Raw genomic sequence first — 26,797 nt, 5'->3', positions numbered from 1 at the left:
TCAATTAGACCAATATGAAGCAAATTAAAATATAGTATATTATTATGGGCAATGTGTTGTATTATTTTATGTATGTAATAACTACTTAATTATCTAATAATATTAACGATAATGGTATTTATATCGGGCAGCTAGGTTGCACAGAGGATAGAATGCTGGGCCTGAAGTCAGGAAGACTCCTAAGTTTAGATCTGGGCTCAGACACTTACTAGCTGTGTGACCCTGGGCAAGTCACTTAACCCATTTTGCTTCAGTTCCTTATCTGTAAAATGAGCTAGAGAAGGAAATGGCAAAACACTGCAATATCTTTGCCAAGAAAATCCCAAATGGGGTCACAAAGAGTCGGACATGACTGAAAAACTACTGAGCAACAACAAAAAGCATTTATATAGTGCTTGCTATGTTCTGTGTCAAGCACATTACAAATATCTCATTTGACCCTCACAACTTGGGAGTTAGGATCCTACATCCTAGGAGGTAGGTGCTATTATTATCCTCATTTTCATAGGTAGAGCTGAATTCCAGGCCCAACAGTCTATCCTCTGTACCACCTAGCTGCCCTACCATTCCTGTAATTACATGAGGCTTCAACTTCAAAGATTCCAGAACTCTTGCTGTTTTAAAAAATTGAACTGAATGTTCCATAAATCTTTCAAAGAGGATGCTCACAACTTACCTCAGGCTTTGCTCTGGTTCTTTTAGGATTAGGGAAATATCAATGCCTATTTTTTTTTCTTGTCCTCTTACTATAAAGAGTATTTCTAGTGCAATATCAAATAACACTGTTGATAATATGTATCCTTACTTTACCCCTAATCTTATTGGAAAGTCTTCTAACCTTCCATTACATATAATGTTGACTCTTGGTTTTAAATGGATACTACTTACCAAATTGAGGAAGCTCTTATATTTCCTTTTTTTTTTTTAACCAGAAATAAGTGCTGATTTTGTCAAAAGCGTTTTTAGTATCTATTGATATGATCATGTGTTTTTTTAAAAGTTGTTATTAATATGGTCTGTTATGTTTATAGCCTTGTGTTGAACCAACCCTATATTCCTAATGCAATTCAAATCTGATTCTATTGAATGATCTTTTTATAATATGCTGTTGTAACTTCTTTGCTAATTTGCATATTATTTTTGCATCAATGTTCATTAGGTATATTGGTCCATCTTTCTCTGCTTGTTTCTCCCTGGTTTAGGTATATGAAGACCATATCTATATGCTAGAGGGAGTTTGAATGGATCCTTTCTTTTCCTAATTTTGCAAATAATTTATATAATATTAGAATTAATTGTTCTCTCCATGTTTGATATAATTCATTTATATCCATCTGGTTCTAATGTTTTTTCCTTGGGAGTTCATTTATGGCTTCTCCAATTTATTTTTCTGTTATTGGGTTATTTAGTATCAATAAACAAGCATTTAGTAAGTGCCTATCATGTGCCAGACACTGTGCTAAGCCCTGGGGTTACAAAGAAAAGTAAGACACTCAAGCTCACAATCTAAAGGGGGAGATAGCTATGCACAGACAAGCTGCATACAGGATAAATAGGAAATAATCAACAGAGGGAAGGCTCTAGGATTGAGAAAGGCTTCCTGTAGGTGGTGAGATTATTGTTGGGACTTGAAGGAAGCAAAGAGGCAGAGATGAGGAGGGAAAGCGTTTCAGGAATGGGCACAACTAGTGAAAATGCCTGGAGTGAGAGATGGAGTATCTTATTCAAGGAATCGCAAGGATGTCAGTATTGCTGGATCAGAGTATGGAGAGGGGTGTGTTTATAAAGGGCTTTCTTTAAATAATGTTAATCCAGGTATTTCATATTTTTGTAAATATTCATCTGTTTCATCTATCCATTTTATTGTCATATAACTGGACAGAATAATTTCTGATAGTTTCCTTTATTTTATCTTCATTTGTGAATTCTTTTCATTTTTCATTTGGTTTTTTATAATTTTTTTTTATCTCTTTTAAAACTCAGATTATCTAAATCTTTACCTGTTTTACTATTCCCCCCTGCAAAAAAAAGGTCCTAGTTTTTTTTTTAATTGAATGTTGTTTTTTTTTATTTTAGTTTTGTTAATCTCTTCAGTGTTGAGTCTCTATATTGACATGTTTTGGTTTTTTTTTGATCTTCTCTAGGTTTTGTTTTTTTCTTTTTTTTTTTTAGAGCTTGAAAGAAGGGATGATTATAACCTTCTTTATTTTTTATTAATAAATTTATTTATCTTTAGTTTTCAACGTTAACTTCCATGAGATTTTGAATTCCAAATTTTCACCCCAACTCGCCCCTCCCCCCACCCCAAGATGGCGTGCATTCTGAATACCCCTTCCCCTAGTCTGCCTTCCCTTCTGTCTCTCCCCACCTTTCTCTTACCACCTTCCCCTTCTGTTTTCCTGTAGTGCAGGATAGCTTTCTGTACCCCATTTCCTGTATTTCTTATTTCCCAGTTGCATGTGAAAACTTTTTTTTTAAACATGTGTTTTTAAAACTTTGGGTTCCAAATTTTCTCCCTTCCTCCCCACCCACCTGATTTTGTTTTTTTTAATTGTATGCTGAAACACATGAACTTTTTTCTCAATTCAGAAGTTTATACAGTAGGTATGCCCTCCTTCAAAGCTTGCTCCAGTTATATGATTCTCTCAAATTAAACCTTCTCCAGTACTTGGAGTACTCAAGTCCTAATAATATCCTTTCCTTTGAACTCCTGTCTATACCACTCATTTGACATTTATTAGGTGCTTTCTAGTGTAATCCTTTGCCCTCTGACTAAGTAGTGAATTGTCTTGGGGACTGTGGATTTGAGAATGGGCTTGTGATGGCCACCTGGTTTTTACCCCAAGATTAAAAAAAAAAGTAGGTATGGTGCTTGAATGTGGCTTTAGAGAAGGTTAGCACCTTGCCCTTTTTCTCCTGAGGATGTTCACAGGCTGAAGTTACAGCTAATGGCAACAGGAGCTAAAAAAGCCAGTCCCTACCTAGGACCCATGGACATGACTAGAACATACTTGGTGAGATTGCTGCACTCCCCCAACCTTGCCTTTTAAAGAGATACTGATGCTGGTGTTAGTTCAGCTTCCTCAGAATGTGACAATGGATGATTTCTTCCAATTTCCCCACCCTGGGGCAGAGCAGCGGACTAGTGGGGGAGATGTTTTACGTACACATCCCATCCAGACAGGAGTGTGATGGTAAGTATTTAACAACTGATTCTCAAAAAAAAAAAAGGTACCTGTTGTTTACCCTATCTCCATCACTTTCTTAAGTCTAAACATCATTGATTTGCAGTATTTAGAGGTTTCTGAGGGTGTAAATACTCAGAGTGAAAATTTAATGACTTGACTGGCTCCAGCACATCTACATCCAACCATCCACCCAGGCCATCTTTACCATCAGCTTGCTATGGTGACCTCTTTTCCACCTGGAACAGCATCCTCCATACAGAGTCTAAGACCTTTACCTCCACACCTGGGTCTTTCAGAATCCTGGGTCTTTAGTCCAAAGAAAAGTTAATTGGTTCATCTTTGAGCCTCCATCCCTAGAACCCAACTGATTGGTGACTGAGTTTGTGCCAACTAACCCACTGGCTCACTTGTTGGCCCTAGACAATAGACCATGTTTTACCTCCACATTCCATCCAGTCAGCCACCCAAGATCTCACCCTTTGCCTGCTGCCACAAAGGAACCCTCCTTTCTCTCCCTCCTTTCCCCTTCCCATAGTAAAACGTCCGTATACATAGTCTTCCCTTCTTATACAGTAAGTTTTTTGAAGGCAAAATTTCTAATTCTCTTTTCTAAAATTGGCATACAAAGTGCTTTACACATAGTAAGAGCTTAAAGAGACTTTTACATTCGTTCTTTCATTCCTTACAAATTATTTGTTCTCAGTTTTTTACCATTATTGTTATTACTTCTGAATATATTGTCATTATATAAATGTCTAGTGTTATTAATGGTGTCAAGGAGTGCAATTTGGCAACTACTTTAACCTTTTAACATAGTCTTCCTTCAGAGGAAATTAATTGGGGGAGGGGGAAGAAAGATAAGAGGACCCCTTTTTTATTCCTAAGAAAGGGTAAGCCAACTACTACCTATCTTCTCCCATCCTCTCAAAACTAACATAAACTACCAAAGGAAGATTATACCTTATTCAGAGGAAAGCTGGGAGACAGGCACTGTGGACTGGTGAGGCAGAGTGGCTTAAAGATACAACAGTTTCAAGCATCTAAACCCAGATCTCATCAGACCCTGCCAATGGAGTGAGACACTGCACAAGTGTGGGACCTTTATTACTCTAACTTGTTTGGGCATATCACCCGATGTACCTGGAAGGACCCAACTCCAAGCTTTTCTTTAGCTGAGTACCCTCCCTGATTCAACCAGGTCCCCCACATGGAAACATTTGGTGGGGCAAAGAGCAAACAGGTTACACAATATTAAGGTTTTATCCATATTATTCTCCCCTATTAGAATGTAAGCTGCTGCAGGAAAGAGACTGTCTTGCTTTTTCTATTTATATCCCTAGCATTTATCACAATGCCTGGCATTTAATAAGTAAGCATTTAATAAATTCATTCAATTGATCCCTGCTGTTCTGGCCTCTGGACTCCTAGGTATTGCTATATGGCCCATCACCATTGGCTTTGTCATCCATCCTGCAGGGGCATCCTAAGGACCAGCAAACATTTCTATGAACCTTCCCTTATGCATTTATTGTTTCCTCTTATTGCAATGCAAATGCTTGAAAGCTGGGAGGCTGGCTTTCTTTTCTGTTCCTACCACCAGGACTTAGCACATTGGTTGACAGAAGGTAAGTACTTAATAGAGGCTTTTCTGTTATATTCCAAGGGCAATGATCCAGACCCAATATCTGGGATCCAGGCCAGGGGAAGGAGTTAAAGGAAGATGAAATCAAGCTATCATATTTGGGAAATTACAAAGCACTTTGAATGAACCCAAGCTGTTCATTACTACAAAAGTCCCATCTTATTTAATGTAACATGACATCTAGTGATGCTCAGTGCCTGCAAAACAGGTATCACAACAAAAACAACTGCTGTTAGCACAGGACCTGGCAAATACAAATGGTGTAATAAATGCTTATTTTCGTCCTTCCTTCCTTCCTGTTGGATCCAGGCCTCTCACCTCAAAATCCTGGGGAAGAATCACTTAAAACTAAGGTTTGGTCCATGTCTAGTATCTCCCCCAAAACAGAAAAACAATAAAAGCACTCAATGTACGATGTAAATCAAGTATAGGACAACTATTTCCTCCACACACATGCTTAATATGAGACACACAAACATGTATTGACAAAGATTCAAGCAAACATCAGTAATCTAATTCTTGTATTCTCCCAGGAGACTGGGACTTAAAAATCAAATTATGAAGCAGTTTACAGGACTGTTGAATCAGCATTTCACCTTTGACTTTGCTCTGAACCATTCAAATAGTTCCATTTAGATTCATGTTTTCTTTTTTTTTTAGCCTTTTAGCCTTTTTTTAGCCTTTTTTTTTTTTGCCTTTTTAGTCACTTTATGAGATTTTGAGTTCTAAAATTTTTCCCCTCTCTCCTTTCTCCCCTCCCCAAGATGGCACACAATCTGATTCGGTCCATGCCTTCTTGCAGGCCAGGACAAGGATTTGACAATTTCTGCTGGTGGTTATCTTCTTCAAGAATGTGTAGTTGCAGAATACTCTTCTTCCTACCGGTCAGCTCTTAACAAGGGATCCAGGATCTTCTAACCTCTCAGATTTATAAGGCTCCCTTCAAGGTTGTACATGCACATTTTGCTATTGCTGTTTGAATACCTATGCTCACAGAAGGAAACAAAAACAGAAGAGGCAGCCATAGGCCCAAGACCCAGGCTCAAGCTCTCTGTGTGTGTTCATTGCCCATGTGCCAACAACCTGCTCAAGGAAGCCATCTCCCCTTTTTAAATCCTACCAAACAAATTAAGTCTACTGAGTAAGTCTTCCTGGCTCACTGGCCAGTTATCTTCATGCAGATAGCCCTTTCTACCATCACAGGTCCAAGGGACCAAAAAGGGGATTGCATTATCATCAGCTGGAGGCAGCCAGGGCAAAGAAGTGCATGCTTGCTGGGATAACCCCTTCAGGTCCATCCCCATGCATGTTGTGTGGGATGCATCCTAATCCAACTCCTGATACCCAGAGAATACCACGTTCTGGGAGAAATCAAGTATGAGCTAAAAGATAATGGAGAAACTCATGCTTTATGTTAAGTGGTCTACAGCATTTTAGCAATGCTGACTTGCAAGTGAGAAATGATGTAAAAGGTACATCAGAAACATCTATGATTGGAAAAGGGTATGAATCAGTTATATAGAATAATGAACCACAGATAGTCCAATAGGATCATAAAGGAGGCACCATAGGATCATAGTACTCGAATCTGGTAAGGACTTTAGATATATCCAGTCCAATGCTCTCATTTCACAGATGAGACCTGGGGAGTTTAAATGACTTCTCACCCACATAAGTAGTGAGTAGTGGTAGCAGAACTGAAATTCAGGCTCAGGTTTTCTGATCCCAAATCCAGTGCTCTTTCCAACATGTTAAATAAAGCAGCTAAGGAGCATTAAGAAGGGCAGAAAAACCAAGATTCTGTGGTGACAAAGAAGCCAAAGGAAGAAAGAGTTTCGAGGAAGGAGGTGGCATCTGAGTTATCTAATACTATCAAGAGTGATCAAGGATGTGGAGGACTGAGAAAAGCTTTTCTAATGATTATATAAAATCAGTGCTGACCTTGAAAAGAGCCGTTTCAGGGCAGCTAGGTGGTGCAGTGGATAGAGCAGTGGACCTGGAGTCAGGAGGACCTGAGTTCAAAACTGACCTCAGGCACATAGCACTCACTAGCAGTGTGACTCTGGGCAAGTCACTTAACTCTCATTGCCCTGCCAAAACAAATAAGAAAAAAGGTTAATAAAATAAAATTTAAAAAAGAGCTGTTTCAATAGAGTGAGTGCTCAGTTGTGCTGCCTCCATCAGACTCGGAGTTGGGGAATTGAATTTGGGTTTTAAAAGATGTAGAAAAGGATTAGAAAAGCTCCTACGGGGAATATGGTAAGGAGACAACAAGAGATTAGTACTGTTGTGGTCAGACTATGAATTTCAGATGTGGTGTACCTAGTCAAGCACACTTTTATAACTCATCAGCAATAGTCAGTGAACTGGGAGTAGGAATGGAAAAAACAAATGGTGGGGATGATTAAGAGCTGGGAATTGACACAGCAGACATGGCAGGTCAAAGGAGCTTAGGGTATTTAAGAGGCTGAGGGAGTCCAGGTTGGGTAGAAAATCACGTAACTCTCTTTTTCTCTCTCTCTCTTTCTCTCTCTCTCTCTCTCTCTCTCTCTCTCTCTCTCTCTCTCTCTCTCTCTCTCTCTCTGTCTCCCCTCATTTCTATCACTTTTCTATACAAAATGGAGATGGATATTGAAGCATTTTCTAAGACCATCCCAAGGTCACTATTCCAACTTGCCCTCATTCAGGATGGAGATAACCCTGACATAGGGATCCTGGTGAGAGAGAAAAGCAGATTTGAGAGATATGACAGGTAGAAGACATGAAGGTTGTAGTCAGGAGAAGCTGTGACTTAAAAGTTTTTAGATGTGGAGCACAGTGATGGGTGGTTAAAGTGGATGAGATCAGAGTCCAGATGACAGTCTAGGTCTCAACTGGATCATCCTCGTATTGAAGGTCTCTAAGATGACGTCAATAGAAAAGAAGTAGTGAAAGCCAAATGAATATCAAGGAAAACAGAAATGTGTCATAAGTGTTAGATGAAGGCAACAGCGCAGTAAAGAGAGAACATGACCTAAAGGATGGTACGTAGAGTAACAATGATGGAATAATGAACGGGAACACCATACCAACCACTTTTCTTTCTTTTCCCTTTTTTTAAAATTACTTTATTGATATTTTTAAAATATCACTGTCACTGCCCCCTAGATTCTGAAAAAACACTTGATCCTTTCATCCCTATTATCTATTTTACTATTTGTAGCTAAATTTGTAGCTAAAGTCCTAGAAAAGAGGCATCTCCAGTAGCTTCCAGTTTCCCTCCTTCTTACTCTCTTGATCTCTTATAATCTGGCTTCTGACTTTGTCATTCCACCAAAAATGCTCTTTCCAAGGTCGCTAATGATCTCTTAGCTGCCAAATCCAGTAGCCTTTTCTCAATCCTCATCCTCCTTGACCTTTCTGCAGCCTTTGACCTTATTGATCACTCTCTCCTCCTTGATAATCTTCTCTCTAGGTTTTCAGGACACTGTTCTCTCCTGGTTCTCCTTCTACCTATTTGAACTCTCCTTTCTGTCTCCTTTGCCAAGATCACTCCCTTTAATGGCAGGTGTTTCTTGGGTTCTGTCCTGGGCCCTCATCTCTTCTACCTTTATCCTACTTCACTTGATGATCTCATCAGCTCCTTTAAATTGAACTATCATCTCTATGCTGATGATTCATAAATTCACCTATCCTACCCCAAACTCTCTGCTCACCTCCAATATCCAATTTCCAAATGCCTTTTTCAGACATCTCAAAGTGGATGTCCAATAGATATCTTAAAACTCAATCTCCAGAATGGAACTCATTATCCTTCCCCCTACACCTTCCTACCTCTCTCACCTTCTTTATTACTATAGAGGGCAACACCATGCTCCCAGGCTATCAGGCTCACAACCTAAGTGTCATTCTGGATTTCCCACTATCTCTTACCCTCCATCTAAATCCAATCTGTTGGCTTGTTGATTTCACCTTTACACCATCTTCCTCTATATCCCCCATCTCTCCTTTGACACTGCCACCTCTCTAGTACAGGTTCTCATCATTTCACACCTTGATTATTACAAAAGCCTACTGGTGTATCTGCCTGCCTCAAGTCTCTCCCCACACTAGTCATTCTAATTGGAACACTGAGGCCAGTCAACCCTCTAATCTCATCTAATAAGGTTCTGTCTATTCAACAGTCCTTCCCTACCACTCACAGACCTCTAGCCTATCTCTCACGTTTCTATTTGCTTCTTTGTTATCATCCATACCAGTGGACCTTTTTGTAACACCTTTTGCCCTTTTATTTCTTCCCATACACTCAGTTCCATCCGTCATAGCTCCTCATAAACTATCTTTTTTACCAGCCCCTTCACAATTGTGTCCTGTTGAGCTCTTTTTCTGTTGTGGTTTTGTTCCCCTACACCCTCACACTCTTTACTTTCATTTCTTTCTTTTAACTGACCTCTCACTCTCTCCATCTACTGCCTACCAAACTGAAGGTCTACACCTTCCCAGGTCTGTGGGGAAGATAAATGGCTCCATTTGTGCTTCTACTGATTGAGGCAACTTGAGCTAGCTGCAGAAGAATTTCCCAGGGGATCTAGCAGGTTTCAAACACATTCTTACCACACCCTCTGGAAAGTCTTTGTGATAAGAGGTGTTCATCCTCAACTGACTGTAAAAATGTATTGCTGGTTTAGACATTGCTGCTCTGCCCCGCCCTGTCCATTGTGACAAACTCCCTCTTGTCCTTATTGGTTTAAATCAAATCCCTGACTATTAGGTTTCATAACTTTGCGGTTTCTGTTGTGCTGTTTTGGCCAGCAAACTGATCCTAAAAGTAGAATTATTGAGTTCTCTGGACGGAAGTGAATTCCCCCAAAAATGTAAGTTTGATATTCATTTGTCTTTTAAAATAACTCTTCTTCTTTTGCCTAAAACATTATACTGCTGTGATTTTGTAATTTTTCAGTGTTTTGGTGTCTGAGGGGAACCTTACACAATGGAAGAAAATATCCATGAACCGATAAGGGAATTACTTTTTCAAAGGGTTTGTTTGGGCTTCTTGGATTTGTTGGCTTTGTTTTTTTTTTAATTGTGAATTTGACAAACAACCACAAATATGAACATTTCCATATGTAAAAAACAGAAAAAGAGTTTTGTATGTGAAAACCACAAATCTCTGTTATGTATAGTTTAAGTTTTAAGTATTTATGAAATTTAACATGGATGTTCCAAATCTTCCTTGCTTCTTTTTAGCCCCTTCAGAACTTCTTTCTATTCTCTTCTCTGTATTTTTTAATATTTTATGGACACTTTTTCTCTTTTGCATTTCTGTCACTCCACTCCACCCTACAAGTCCCCCTATGCCAAATAAAAACCCTCCCCTGTAACAAATACATATAATTTAAAAAAACAAATTTATATAGTGATTGTGTTTCATTCTACAACTATAGTCCACTACCTCTCAAGAGATGGGATATTACAATATCAGTATTCTGGGGTTGTGACTGGTCATTGCATTGATCAAGATGTCTTTTAAAATTGTTTTCTGTTATATACTTACATCCTTTTATCCTTGCACTCATTATATGAATTGTTTTCCTGGTCTGCTCATTTCATTGCATCTGATCATTCAAGTCTTTTCAGGTTTCGCTAAATCAATTCCTTTTGCAATAATATTTTATTACATTCATATGTTGTAATTTGTTCATCTGTTCTCTCTCTCTTCCCCTCTTTCTCTCTGCAATTAAATGACTTACCCAAGATCACACAGTTAGTGAATGTCAAGTGCCTGAGGCCAGGTTTGAACTTAGGTCTTCCTAACTCCAGGGCTGGTGCTCTATCCACTGTACCACCTAGCTGCTCCTCAACCATTCTCCAAATGAGGAATACTCATTTTGTTTCCAGCTCTTAATTACGGTAAAGCACGCTGGTATAAATATATTTGTACACATGGATCCTTTTCCTCTTTGGGAAAAAATCTTCGACCTCTTGGGTTGGAGGGTTGGGAAAGAGAGTATAAACCTGGTAGTGGTATTTCAAGGGTGAGTGAAAGGGTATATAGAGCTTAGTGATATTTTGGGCATAGTTCCAAATTGTCTTCCCGAATAACTGGACTAATTTAAAGCTCTGCCAATAGTATATTAGGGTCCCTGTCCTCACACAGCCCCTCCAATAACTATCATTTTCCTTTTTGTGTGTGTCATTTTTACCAGTCTGATAGACGTGAGGCAGAACCTCAAAGTTTTCATTTGCATCTCTCTTATTATTAGTTTGGAGGATTTTTTTTCATGTGGTTGTTAATAAACTTTTGGGAAATGTTCATAGCTGTTGACCATTTATCTGTTGGGGAATAACTCCTATTCCTACGTGTTTGTATTAATTACTTATATATCTTGGATATCAAACATCTGTTGGAGGATTTGCTGCAAATATTTTCCCCTAAAGAACCCTAAATAAATAACCCTAAAGAAGCCATCGATAAGAAGAAAGTCCCCATATATGCCAAAACAGTCAACAAATGGAAACAAAGCAAATACCCATAATTAGGGAATGGCTAAACAAATTGTGGTACATGAATGTAATGTGATATTACTGTTTTGTAAGAAATTATATATGTCATGAATACAGAGAAGCATGGAAAGATCTATAGGAATTGATGTAAAGTTAAGCAGTGCCAAGAAAATAATATAATGCAGTAACTACAACACAATGTAAATGGAAAGAGAAAAACACACCAAAAAATCAAAAAAAGCAAAAAAGCAAAAGCAAATGTAACAAAATTATAAAGATCAAATATGACTTGAATGAAGATGTTAGAGGACACCCCTCAACCCACCCCTTCATGGAAACTGGAGGTCCACAGGTATTACGCATTGCATATTCTTTCAGACTTTTTCAGTGTATCAATTAGTTATACTGACCATTTTTTCACTTTAAAAAATAGTATTTGTTATGTGGCATGACTCAATGGGGAAGGGAGAAGGAGGGCTACTAGGGATAACTATGATGATGTAAAGAACAGAAGACATGAGTAAAAACATAAAAAAGTATAGTCAAGCAAAATGAAATCTATACTTCTGCCATGTCTGAAAATATGTCTATTTAAGCTAACAGTCCTCTGAAGTAATGGTTGGCCATTCCATTGATCAGACTTCTTAATCATTTTGAAGTCCCTTGTCTTTACAATGTTGTTGTGTTATATAAATTTTTTTTATGTTCTGCTCCCTTCACCCTGAATCAGGTCATAAAGGTCTTCCCAGGTTTCTCTGAAAACGTCCCTTTTCTGGAGCAGCTAGGTGGCGCAGTGGATAGAGCACCAGCCCTGAAGTCAGGAGGACCTGAGTTCAAATCTGACCTCAGACCAAACATTTGACGCTTACTAGCTGTGTGACCGTGGACAAGTCACTTAACCCCAATGGCCTAAAAAAAAGAAAAGAAAACCTCCCTTTTCATCAATTCCATTACATTCATATGCTATAATTTGTTCAGCTATTACCCAATTAATGATGTCTCCTTCACGCCAGTTCTTAATTAAAAAGAGCTTATATGAATATTTTTGAATGTATAAGTATTTTTACTTTTTTAAAAAATATTTTTGAGGCATAGGCCTAGATGCATCAAAGAGAATGTAGTGCAATAACTTTGGGGACATAGTTCCCATTTGCTTTCAAGAATGACTGGACCTACAAAGCTCCATCTTCTAGTTCAATTGTGTGCCTGTTTTCCCCTCAGCAACTCCAACAATTATTGTTTTCCTTTTTTGGGTCATATTTGTCTATTTGATGATCGTGAGGTAAAACACTGGAGATGTTTTAATTTCTTTTACTCTTAATTTTTAGAATTTTGGATTGCTTTTTTGTATGTTGATTACTTAGATTTCTCTTTTTGAAACTATTCATATCTTTTGATTCATATCTTTTGATCATTTATCTATTAGAGAATGGGAGAAAAGATTTTTCTAAGTTAATTTTTTTCTCCTTTTAATTACGTTGATTTTATTTGTGCAAAAACTTTTCATTTTTATATAATAAAAATTGTCCATTTTATCTTCTGCAATCCTTTCTATCCCTTGTTTGCTCATGAACCATTTCCTTATCCGTAGTTGCAGAAGTCATTTTCTTTCTTGCTCCTCTAATTTGTTTATGATGTGACCTTCTATATCTAGACCATGTACCCATTAGGAGCTTATCTTGGTATGATGTATGAGATGTTGGTTTATACCTAATTTCTGCCAGAGACCTTATCAATTTCCTAGGCAGTTCTTGTCAAATTGTAACCCTTACTCTAGTCATTGCAGTCTTTGGATTTATTCTACACCGTCTTAATGCATTTATATGCATCATATTAGGTATATGATGTATACCTAATCTCTTGTAATGACTGTTTTTCAGCTAGTATCAAATAGGTTTGACAATTAGAGCTTTCTTCCCACTTATTTTCAGTCTTTCTCTTAAGATTTTTGGCCTCTCATTTCTCCAGAGCAATTGTGGTATTATTTTTTCTAGCTCTATAAAGTATTCTTTTGTTAAGTTGCTCATGAAACAAATAAATTAATTTAGGTAGTATTATACTTTTTATTATATTGGCATAGCCTATTCATTTTCTTTTGGGAGGAGCTTATGATTTGTTCAATTTCTTTTTTTGAGAATGGGTTGGCAATTAATATATCTCTGTTTATGTAAGTGTTTCTGTAAAGAATGTTTTATAGTTGTATTCTGCTACAAAATTGTAATTATTCCTATGTGTGCCTGGATAGGTGAACTCCTGCATTTTATACATTCTATAATTAATTTGAATGGAATTTCTCTTTCTGCCTCTTGTGACTCTGCTTTGGCAATATATAGAAAGGCTCTTGATTTGTGTGGATTTATTTTTTATCCTGAAATTATTAATTGCTTCAATTAATTTTTAAATTTGACCTAGGGTTTACTGATTATTCCCTCAATTTCTCTTTCTTACCTTATAGCTAGTATTTCTAGTACTATGTTACGTGAGTGGTGATAATGAAAGCCTTTGCTTTTCCCTGTTCTTAGAAAGGCCTTTAGTTTATCTCCATTACATATAATGTTGACTCTTGATTTTATATAGCTACTATTTAATCATATTAAGAAATGATGAGTTTTTTCCTTTGTTTTTTAGGGTTTTTAACGTGGATACTTTATTAAAAGCCCTTTCAGTATCTATCAATATCATCATGTAACTTTTATAGTTTTATTATTGATATGACCTATTTTTGTTTATAGTTTAACTAATATTAAACCAGTCTTGCATTCCTGGTACAAATTCTATTTGTTTATAATATACAATCTTGAACATGTCATTGTACCTCTTTGCTAATATTTCATTTAAAAATTTTGCATTAATCTCCTTAGAGACACTGATCTATAGTTTTGTTTTTTTTTCTCTCTGACTTGTTTCTGCTATAAGTGTATAGACCATACTTGTATAATAGAATGAATTCAGTAGAATTCCATCTTTTCCTGTTTTTGCAAACAGTTTATAGAATAGTGGAATTACTTGATCTTTTAGTGTTTAATAGAACTTATTTGTAAGCTAACTGCTTCTGCGCTTTTTTCTATCCCTTTGGATGTTTATTTATGGACTGTTCAATTTCTTTTTCTGAGATTGGGTTATTTTGAATACCTTATTCTTATTCTATTAATCTGTAATTTTATTTTTGTAAATATTCATCCACTTCACTTAAACTGTTTTGTTGGTATGTAATGAGATTAAATACTTTCTAATAACTTCCTTTATTATTTGTTGTGATTTCTAAATTTTTTCATACTAGCAACTGCTTGTAATCTGACTTATTAATTCAATGGGGTTTTTTAGCTTACAAATTTGTTAAATTTTAATTTAATTTCCAAATTTTCAGAATTCCTGTTTTGATATTTAGTTAGTTCTCTGTCCAGTTCATTGATCTGTTCTTCTTTTTAACATTGTTGATGAAACTGTTTAGAGAATTAGAAGTCCCCTTCCAACTGCTTTGGTATGTTTTCTCTTCATGGTCATGTTCTTTGCTGAAAATTTCTGTAGATTCTATAATTTCTTCTTTGACCTATCTATTCTTTAGGATTAAGTTATTTAGTCTCTAAGTTTTAAGCCTTTCTTCAATGGCACTTTATTAGATATAATTTTATTGTATTGTGGTTGGTAACAGATGTATTTATTATTGCTGATCCTCTATTTCCTTGTGAGATTTTTATGTCTTAGTACATAGCCTATTTTTTTACCATGTGCAGCTGAGAGATAGTTAGGTAGATAGATAGATAAACTTAATATGTGCCAGACACTGTGCTAAGACTGGAAGTATATATTAACAAAAAAGCAAAAAGAAAGGCAATCCCTATCCTTAAAGAGATTATATTCAAATGGAAGACAATACATTAAAGGGAGCTGAAAAGAGGAAGAAAAGAACAGGGTGTTTGGCTCAAGAAAACCCAATTTGTAATTTTCAGTCAGAGCATTTATTCACACCTCAGAAATTAGCTAATGCTACTTATCAGGGCCTGATTTATTGTTTTGTTGATTTGCCTAGACTTAAGGAAATTATGGTAAAATGTTAATAATGCAAATTATACCTACAACTGTATCATATGTTTTCCCCTAGACAATTGATAAATATTTATCAGCTGGAGGAGGGCTAACAGTGCAGAAGCATCTCTGGGCTAAGAAAGAAGCCAGAGAAGAGGTGGAAAAGTGAGGAGAATCAAGAGCAAAATTGTGAGCTGTGACTGGTCCAAGCACTTCTTCCCATGGAGATTTCCAGCCAGAACTTACTACTGGAAAAAAGAGTCCAGGGTGAGAAGGAAGCTGAACAAGAGGTGGAAAAGCCCAGAGAATCAAAAGCAGAGGCAAGAGAGATGTGAGTGTACTCCTTTCCATTCCCTTTCAGTAATCACTAGAGATCTGGCATATCTAACTTTTCTAAAATTCTCGCTCTCTCTTTTTTCCTGTACATTGATTAGCTTTTCCTTTAAGCATTTAGGCGTTATTTCATTTAACGCATATATATTAAATATCAATATTAATTCATTATCTGTACTGTCTTTAAGCATTATGTAATTTCCTTGTTTATTTCTTTTAATCATGTCTATGTTTACAGTACCATTATCTGAGATCATGATTGCTACCTTTGCTTTTTTGAGTTCACCTGAATAAATTATATTTTACTCAGTCTTTTATTTTAACTGTGTGAATTTTTCTATTTCAAGTGTATTTCTTATAAATAACATATTATTGGATTCTGCTTTCTATTCTATTCTGCTGCACTCAGTTTTTTCAGGTGAATTTATCCCATTTAAGCTCACACTCTCAGTTATAATTTGTGTATTTTCCTCCATCTTATCCTATTATATTTTCTACTTGTTTTCCCCCAAACACCCTCTTTACACAGAAAATGGTGTTTAACAGATGAGGGTGCTACATTTGATGCAATCTGTTTTCCTTCCACTACTACTCCTTTCTTCCCCTCTCTTCGTTTCCTATTATTGGCTCTTTCTTTTTATGTTCCCTTATTTCACCCTTCACTCCCCCTGAATGTGAGGTTTATTTTGAATAATCCCTCTCCACAGTTATGCTCCCTCTTAATTCCACTCTCTATCCTCACTTGACTCCCTGATGACTCTCATGTATATCCATACTAAACTCTGTGTGCGTATATTCAACTCTCCTTTGTTTAGTTCAGATAAAAGTGAGATTTATGTGATGCCCACTCCCCCAAACCCTTTCTCTATGTTTGTATAGTTATATACTATAATGATATATAGTTACATATTTATGTAAAATATATTTTATGTAAAATATTTACATATTTTTGTAAATTTATGTACGATAGTAAGTTCTGTCCCTTTCCTCTCTCTTTCCTTTTGTCTTCCTATTTGTTTTTTTTCTTAAGATCTTCAAAATGGCAAAACTACTTCAATTCCCTCTGCCTTATTTATTTCTTCTATGATTTTTGAAGACATTAGGGTTTTCAGAGAGGTCGCTGGTTTCTTCTACTTCTGTTTAGAATATAAATACTTCATTGTCCTATAGCTCCTTCCCAATGCTTAAATATATTTACTTTTCTATGTTTCTCTTGGCTTCTGTATTTGTTTTTCAAAGTATCTATTTAGCTTTGGATTCTTCATCAGGATTATGTGTAAGCCCTTAATTTAGTTAAAGATCCAACTCTGCCCCCATCCCCACCTCCAAGATCATATTCAGCTTTTCTGGGTCTTTTGCCTTCTAGAACAGCATATTTCAAGTTCTCCTCTCTTTTATCTGGTAGCTTGTGGTCTTCTGTGATCCTAACTGTAGCTCCTTGGTATTTGAACTCTTTTTTTCAGAGTACTTTTAGTAATTTTTTTCTTTGACCTGGAAGTTCTGCACTTTGGCTATTAGGCATTCAAGTTTCATTTAAGAGATTATTGGCACATTCTTTCAACTTTCACTTTTTGCTCTGATTCTAATAAGTCTGGGCAATTTTTATTCATGACTTCTTAAAACATGGCATCTATATGATCAACAATTTGAGGTAGTTTAAAACATTCTTAGATTATTTCTCTTTGACTTGTTTTCTAGGTCAGTTTTTGATAGGAGATACTTTACATTTCCTGATATTTATTCAATCTTTAAATTTTGTTATAGTATTTCTTGTTTTCTGTTATGTCCAATCTAATTTTTAAGGAATCTGTTACTTTAATAGTTTTGTATTTTGTATGCTAAGCTATTTATTTTCCCAATTATTTACTCTAGAGCTCTAATTTCCTTTCCCATTCATTCCTCTAGAACTCTCATTTCATTTGTATGATCTTTAAAAACTCTTGCATAACTTCTTCCAATAATTTTAGTAGAACTTTTAGCAAATCTGTGAATTGAGGTTTTGCTTATAGATAGCATGGAATTATTCTCCTCTTTTAGTTTTTTTGTCTTGAGCAACACTGGCCTCAGAATATTTCTTTATCTTCAGTGTTTTTTCATCTTTACTAATTTTTCTAGCCTTACTTTTTGATTGGGATTTTGTGTGTGTTTGAGGCTCTAAAAACTTCTGCAAACAATAGTGGGACCTTTTTGAGTATTTATCTGCATTATCTAGGGTCTGGATAATAAGCACTATTGTAACAGCAATTAATGGAGTAGTTCATGGTCTATACCAGGGATGGGGAACCTGCATCCTCAAGGACACATGAGGCCTCCTAGGTCCTCAAGTGTAGCCTTTTGACTGAGTCCAATTTTCACAGAACAAATCCTTTTATTAAGGGGATTTGTTTTGTGAAGTTTGGATTCACTCAAAGGGCTATACTTGAGGACCTAGAGGGCCACATGTGGCCTCAAGGCTGCAGGTTCCCTACCCTGCTATACCAATGCTCCTATAAGGCAAGTGTGTAACAATGGAATCTAAAAATTATAGGGAGGCATAAACATCCCCACAATGTCACACTTGGAACTCCACACTTCTCACTGAGGTGTATGAAATGTTCCACTTCTTTATGGATTTGGGTCACTTTCAATTTGTTCTAAAACACACCAGTCTATGTTCCCAAAGACTGACCACCACCATAAGGTTGTATTCAAACTCTTAAAAAATACAAAGTTAGTTTCTGTAACCCTGTTAAGAAAAAATATACTTCCTTCATTTGTCACTCTAGATCTTGAAGCCCTATCCAATCTGTTTTCTATCTGTACAACAAGTCACTTACAATAATGAACATTTTAGACCTTAAATTCAACTATTAACCCCAATTGCCTAAAAAAAAAATCAACTATTTACTTAATAAAGCGAAAGAAATAATACTATAGATATTAATATATTAAAATAAATGCACAAATAATAAAATAATTCAATATATGTATATTTGTATATGTCTGTTTATGTATCTACATATACATACATATATACATGAGTATAATATGTGTGTCTACACATACACATATATAGTTCTTCACCTTACCTTTTTAAGGTAAAAGAGTAGTGTGTGTGTGTGTGTGTGTGTGTGTGTGTAACACTTCCTATGGTGCCGTTCAGAAATACACCAGTAACACATTGAAGCCTCGAATCTAGAGTTACATATTTCCCTGAACTCTTGAGTTTTCCCCCCTTGTGTATTTCCATTCTAGATTCCTATAGTTGTGTGCCTGTCCATTCTTCATCCTAGGTACTGAAGCTAAGAGTGTGCTCTGGACAGACACAAGCCATTATGAAAAGCTTCACCTTTGTCCAACTCTAGGTGGCGCTAAGGAGTGATAATGGTTACTGGCGCTCCTGGTCCATGAAATCAGCTCTCTGGACCAATCATTTGTCACTCAACTGAAGCCCTTTCTCAGTGGAGACTTCCTCTGAGTGCTACTGTCTTAAAAGTCAATTTTTCAGCCCCCCTGCTGTATCTTCTCTTCCCTCCAGGTTCCTCTAATCTTGCTCTTCTGCCAGTTTCTCCCTGTAGAAGCTGTCGTTCAATGACTTCCATCAGAGCTTCCAGACTCTCTGTGACTCACTTTTTGATTAAAAAGTCACAACTCAAAAAAATAAAAATAAATAAATAAATGGATAAATAAAAGAGGCAGCTAGGTGGCACAGTGTATAGGATATACCGGCCCTGGAGTCAGGAGGACCTGAATTCAAATCCAGCCTCAGACCAAACATTTGACACTTACTAGCTGTGTGACCCTGGGCAAGTCACTTAACGCCATTGCCTAGCCAAAAAATAAAAATAAAGAAATAAAAAGTCACAACTCTCCAAATATCTCCTAGCAAATGAGCATTCCTTCTTTAATCATACCTCAGTATTCAAATGTTTATAAGCATTCTCATTTTCTTAATTGTACCCTCTTTAGTCACAAGAGTTATGTGTAAATTAGCATATATAACATGAGGCTTTACAACTCTGGAATCCTGTAATGGTAGTGTCCCTCTCTTTGATGTCCTCGAAGCTGTGTTTCTTTACATTTGTCTAGTTTTTAATGAGCAAAAGCTATTTCTCTGTCTTTTTATAACATTCAATTGCTTCCACAAAAGCGAGGCATCACTCCACATTGTCCTCAAATCCACACCACAGATCATTTTCTCTGAAATTGTACAAAATCTCTTCTAGAAATTGTTTCTTCACCCACATATTTTAGCAGCTTGTATTAAAAAAAAGTTCCTTTTGAACTTATATTAGGTATCCAAATGTTCATCCACAACAGTAGCAATATTTGTTGACAATAAATACAAATCTCTTCCTTTGCAGAAAAGCAATTTTTATGTTCTTTTTCTTTTAAAAAAAATCATAAATTGCTCCTTATGAAAAGGGCCTTAAGGAGATATTGTGCATTTCAAAGTCCTCAGGATGCTAGCCAGTATGCTGCACAGTGGCAGTCTATGTGGTATGGCTTTCAATAGGCAGTTTCTGATGGGGTAGTCTCTGCAAGAAAGTCTACAATGGGTACTCTATGCTAGGGCAGTCTATGAGTTTTGGTCTGACTCGGTCACATTTTTTTTTAAGATTGCCAAAATTTATTTTAATAAGAAAATGTTACTAAGAATTCAAATATTTAATGAAGAAATGAGCAAATATTCATTTTGAAAGTTAACTTAACATCTTACAACTCATAGCAGAATAAACTTATGATAATTTTCAAAATGAACATAAAAAGATGCACAATAAAAATGTTAGAAAAGTATTAGATCAAGTATCTAACAGCTGTGATCTTGGGGAAAATTTTATTAATAAAAAGGGGTAAATGTAAACTTATTAGATAAAATAGGCAATTTTTATTGTAAGAAATTTTTTAAAAGCTTTTGTATAAAAAGCAGAATAAATAGAGAAGTTACTGATTGGGAAAAATACATTAAAAGTTGTGATATAACCCTTATGTCTAAATATGTAGTAATTTAACAAATATAGAATCCTAAGACCTTTTTGGTTTTTTTTCCCCAATTGGTTGAAATTTTTATTAGTTTCTACAAACTTAGTTCACTTCTTTTTTTCTCTTCTTTTTTTAAAAAAAAATTATTTATTTTTCGTTTTCAACATTTACTTTCATAAGATTTTGAATTCTAATTTTTCCCCCTCCCTGCCCACCCCTCTCCCCAAGATGGCATGCAATCTGATATAGGCTATACATGTACAATTGTATTAAACATATTTCCACATCTGTCATGTTGTGAAAGAAGAATCAGAACAAAAGGGAAAAATCATGAGAAAGAAAAAAAAGAAAGAAAGAAAAGGAAATAGTTTCCTTCGATCTGCATTCATACTCCATAGTTCTTTCTCTGGATGTGGATAGCATTTTCCATCATGAGTCTTTTGGAATTATCTTAGATCATTGCATTGATAGGAAGAGTTAAGTCTATCAAAGTTGATCATCACACAATGTTGCTGTTACTGTGTACAATGTTCTCCTGGTTCTGCTCACTTCACTCAGCATCAGTTCCTGTAAGTCCAGGTTTTTCTGAAATCCTCCTGCTCATCATTTCTTATGAAACAATGGTATTCCATTACATTCATATACCACAACTTATTCATCCATTCCCCAAATTTCCAAATCTTTGCCACTACAAGAAGAGCTGCTGTAAATATTTTGTACATGTGGGACCTTTTCCCTTTTATATGATCTGGGCTACAGACCTAGTAATGGTATTGCTGGACTAAAGGGTATGCACAATTTTATAGTCCTTTGGGCATAGTTCCAAATTGCTCTCTAGAATGGCTGGATCAGTTTGCAACTCCACCAACAATGCATTAGTATTCCAATTTTCCCACATCTTCTCCAACATTTATCATTTTCCTGTTTTGTCATGTTAGCCAATCTGATAGATATAATGTGGTATCTCAGAGTTGTTTTAATTTGCATTTCTCTAATCAATACCGACACATTCTGATCATTGCCTTCCTACAGGCTTCTGAGTCTCCATTCCAGGAAAGAGATATAGTTGCCAGTTCCAGGATTCCTTGACTGAATCCTAGGCCAGTCTCCTGTTTCCCTTCCCCTACAACAGAACTTTAGGCTTCCCTGGCTTATCTCCAGTCCTGAGGATGTGTTTTTCTGGATAGACCCCTTTCCTAATATCCGTAGGTTTCTGGATGTCTGTGCAGTCCTGGGCTGGCAAAATACACGTATTGTAATTTCTCCTAGGATTATTTGATCAGGCTTTGGTTTAGTGTGTCTGCCTTTGCTGTGCTTTCCTTTCCCTCTTCTTACTCTTCCTTTCCTTTTCCTCACCTTACCCTCCCCCCCACCCCCACCATGGAATAGCTATGTGTGAACTACACTATTCTCCCATTCATTTGACCACCTTGAGAGGAGTCCCTGATTAATTCATTTTTAAAGTTTTATGAAAACAGAAGTGCTAAGAGAAGTAAACTCCTTCTGAAGATTTTAGTTGACTTTGAGCTCAATGAGTGGCAACAGTCTGATAAGGTTGTCAAAAAAGTTAATGTGAAATCAGGCTGTATTAATGGAGGCAGGCTGCCCAGGACTTAGGGAATTTATACTCTTGGTCGGGCCACATCTAGAGTATACATAGTGTTTAGTTCTAAATACCACATTTTAGAAAGGATATTGATAAGTAAGAAAGGGTCCAGGGGAGGGCAATCAGAATGGCCTCAAAACATGTCATAGGATAAATTCCATTAAAAAAACCAAAGACAGAATAAAATACTTGGGAGTCTATCTGCCAAGACACACACAGTAACTATATGGGCACAATTACTAAACACTTCACACAAATAAAGACGATCTAAGTCATCTGAGAAATATTAATTGCAATGGGTAGGTCAAGTCAATATAGTCAAAATGACAATACTACCTAATTTACTTATGCAGTGTCATGCCAATCAAATTACCAAAGAATTACTTTATAGAGCTAGAGTACAATCATAACAAAATTCATCTGGAGGAACAAAAGGTCAAGACTATCAAAGGAATCAATGGGTACATGAAGAAAATAGAGAAATAGGAGATCAATGAATTGGGCATGCAACTAAAAAAACTAGAAAAAAATTTAAAATCCTCAATCAAATACCAAATTAGAAATACTGAAAACCAAAGGAGAGAGATTAATAAAATTGAAATTAAGAAAACTATTGAACTAATAAATAAAACTAAGACCTGGTTTTATGAAAAAAAAACCCAATAAAATAGATAAACCTTTGGTTAATTTAATTTAAAAAAGAAAGAAGAAAACCAAATTACAATATCAAAAATGAAAAGGGTGAATTCACCCCAGTGAAGAAGAAATTAAAACAATAATTAGAAACTATTTTTGCCCAACTGTATGCCAATAAATTTGACAATCTTAGTGAAATAGATGAATATTTACAAAAATATAAATTGCCCAGATTAACAGAAGAGGAAGTAAAATACTTAAATAACCCCATCTCAGAAAAAGAAATTGAACAAGCCATCAGTGAAGTCCCTAGGAAAAAATCTCCGGGGCCAGATGGATTTATAGGTGAATTCTAGCAAACATTTGAAGAACAATTAATTCCAATGCTATATAGATTATTTGGGAAAACAGTCAAAGGAGTCTTACCAAATCTTTTTATGATACAAATATGGTGCTGATACCTAAACCGGGAAGAGACAAAACAGAGAAAGAAAATTATAGACTAATTTCCCTAATGAATATAGATGCAAAAATTTTATATAGATTAGCAAATAGAGTACAGCAACTTATCATGAGAATAATACACTATGACCAGGTAGGATTTATACCAGGAATGCAAGGCTGGTTCAATATTAGGAAAATATCAGCATAATTGATCATATCAACAACCAAACTAAGAGAAATCACATGATTATTTCAATAGATGCAGAAAAACCTTTTGTTGAAATGCAACACCCATTCCTATTATAAACACTAGAGAGCATAGGAATAAAGGGAGTCTTCCTCAAAATGATAAGTAGCATGTACCTAAAACCTTCAGTAAGCATCATATGTAATGGGGATAAGGTAGAAGCATTTCCAATAAGATCGGGGGCAAAACAAGGATGTCCATTATCTCCACTGTTGTTCAATGTGGTACTAGAAGTGTTAGCTTTAGCAATAAGAGAAGAAAAAGAAATTGAAGGTATTAGAATAGGCAAAGAAGAAACAAAGCTATCACTCTTTGCAGGTGATATGATTACATACTTAGAGAACCCTAGAGAATCAAGCAAAAAACTACTTGAAATAATAAACAACTTTAGCAGGTTATAAAATAAACCCACATAAATCATCAGCATTTCTATATATTACCAACAAAGCCCAACAGCCAGAGATAGAAAGAGAAATTCCATTTAAAGTTACTGTAGACAGTATAAAATATTTAGGAATCTACTTGCCGAAACAAACCCAGGAACTATATGAACACAATTACAAAACACTTTTCACACAAATAAAGTCATATCTAAATAATTGGAAAAACATCTGTTGTTCATGGGTAGGCTGAGCTAATATAATAAAAATGACAATTCTACCTAAGTTAACTTACTTATTCGTTGCCATGCCAATCAAACTGCCAAAAATTATTTTATATAGCTAGGAAAATAATAACAAGATTTATTTGGAAGAACAAAAAGTCCAGATTATCAAGGGAACTAATGAAAAAAAATGCTATGGTAGGTGACCTAGCAGTTCCAGATCTTAAATTGTATTACAAAGCAGCAATCATCAAAATTACTTGGTACTGGCTAAGAAATAGAGTGGTGGATCAGTGGAATAGAGGAGGTATGCAAGACACAGTAGTCAATGACTATAGTAATCTATTATTCGATAAATCCAAAGACCCCAGCTTCTGGGATAAGAACTCACTATTTGACAAAAACTGCTAGGAAAACTGGAAAAGAATATGGCAGAAACTACGCATAGACCAAAATCTTACGCCATATACCAAAATAAAGTCAAAATATTTAGGTATAAAGGCTGATACTATAAGCAAACTGGGAAAGCAAAGGATAGTTTACTGTCAGATTTACGGAGAACAGAAGAATTTATGACCAAACAAGAGACAGAGAACATTATGAAATGCAAAATGGATAATTTTGATTACATTAAGTTGAAAAGTTTTTGCACAAACAAAACCAATGCAACCAAGATTAGGAGGGAAGCAGAAAGCTGGAAAAGAATTTTTATAACCACTGACTCTGATAAGGGCCTCATTTCTAAAATATATAGAGAACTAAGTCAAATTTATAAGAATGCAAATCATTCCCTAATTGATAAATGGTCAAAGGATATGAACAGGCAGTTTTAAGAGGAAGAAATTAAAGCTAGCTATACTTATATGAAAAAAATGCTCTAAATCACATTGATTAGAGAAATGCAAATCAAAACAACTCTGAAGTACCACATCACACCTATCATATTGGCTAACATGACAAAACAAGAAAATGATAAATGTTGGAGAAGATGTGAGAAAATTGGAACACTAATGCATTGTTGGTGGAGTTGTGAACTGATCCAACCGTTTTGGAGAGCAATTTGGAACTATGCCCAAAGGGCTATAAAAAAATGTACATACCCTTTGACCCAGCAATAGCACTTCTAAGGCTGTATCCCAAAGAGATCATAAAAATGGGAAAAGGACCCACATGTACAAAAATATTTATAGCAGCCATTACTGTAGTGGCAAAGAATTGGAAATTGAGGGGATGCCCATCAATTGGGGAAATGGCTGAACAAGTTGTGATATATGAATGTAATGGAATACCATTGTGCTATAAGAAATGATGAGCCAGCAGACTTCAGAAAAACCTGGAAAGACTTGTAGGGACTGATGTTGAGTGAAGTGAACAGAACCAAGAGAACGTTGTACACAGTTAACAGCCACATTGTATGATGAGTAACTTTGATAGACTTAGCTCTTCTCAGCAATGCAAGGATCTAAGACATCTCCAAAAGTCTTATGATGAAAAATGCTATCCACATCCAGAGAAACAACTATGGAGTTGGAATGCAGATTGAAGCATACTATTTGCTCTTTTTTTTTCCCTCTTCTATTTTGTTTTGTTTCTTCTTTCTTGTGGTTCCTCATATTGGTTCTAATTCTTCTTTACAACATGACTAATATGAAAATATGTTTAATAGGAATGTATACGTAGAGCCTATATCAGATTGCATGCAGTCTTGGGGAGGGAGGTGGGAAGGGAGAGGGAGAAAATTTAAAGCTCGAAAGCTTATGGAAGTGATTGCTGAAAACTAAAAATAAAATAATTAAAAAAAGAAAAAATAAACTATCATTGCTATCAGTAAAGTATGCTTCAAAAGAAAATTGTATTTTAAAATTGAAGGAAAAATCAGTAAAATTCAAAATTAAAATTAATATACAGCTACCATCTTCAAAAATAATGAATATATCAGGCTAAATTCAACTTCAAATGCAAGCTATAAAATAAAACTTTATGATATATAGTTTTATACAAAATAAAACTTATTTTATAACAGAAATATCAAAATTGAAAATTCAAAAAAATTTAAATTATGAACACATGAACAATAATTTTTAAAAATAATGCTTTTAAAAGCACAAAAAGCAAAGTTGGAATGATAGATGATAATTTCTGGGAAGGAAGAGAAAAATTTAGAATTTTTAAAAAATCAAAAATAATCCCAGGATTCAGTTCCCAATTATAACTGCTAAACATCATCAAGGTGGCCATCTATTTGTCTTCTCTTTTCCCCCACTCACCAGAAAAGGGTGGAATCCAAATCCTCAAAGGCCACCCTATTTCAAGGGCCGAATAAAGGTGGGACTTCCTCTTCTAGACCTTTTTTTTTTTTAATTTGCTTTTTGGTGAGGCAATCAGGGTTAAATGACTTGCCCAGTGTCACACAACTAATAAGTGTCAAGTGTCTGAGGTCGGATTTGAACTCAGGTCCTTTTGACTCCAATGCTGGAGCTCTATCCACTGTACCACCTACCTGCCCCTTTTTTTGTTTTTGTTTTTGTTTTGTTTTGTTTTGTTTTTGTGAGGCAATGGGGTGAAGTGAGTTGCCCAGGGTCATACAGCTACTAAATGTCAAGTGTCTGAGGCCATATTTGAACTC

General features: G+C 35.7%; 1 protein-coding gene across 1 annotated transcript in view; it reads left to right on the top strand.

Moving 5' to 3' along the window:
• The first annotated feature begins 10,752 nt into the window (after positions 1–10,752).
• Positions 10,753–26,797, top strand: part of SMCO2 (single-pass membrane protein with coiled-coil domains 2) — a 59,685-nt gene continuing 43,640 nt past the window's right edge. The window contains exon 1 of the mRNA XM_027844315.1: positions 10,753–10,844. Within this exon, the coding sequence (XP_027700116.1) occupies positions 10,753–10,844 (92 nt within the window). The remainder of the gene's footprint in view (positions 10,845–26,797) is intronic.

This window comes from Vombatus ursinus, unplaced genomic scaffold, assembly GCF_900497805.2.
Source record: "Vombatus ursinus unplaced genomic scaffold, bare-nosed wombat genome assembly UNPS02014941.1, whole genome shotgun sequence".
NCBI classification, from domain to species: Eukaryota; Metazoa; Chordata; class Mammalia; order Diprotodontia; family Vombatidae; genus Vombatus; species Vombatus ursinus.
This window is presented reverse-complemented; position numbering and strand designations above follow the sequence as displayed.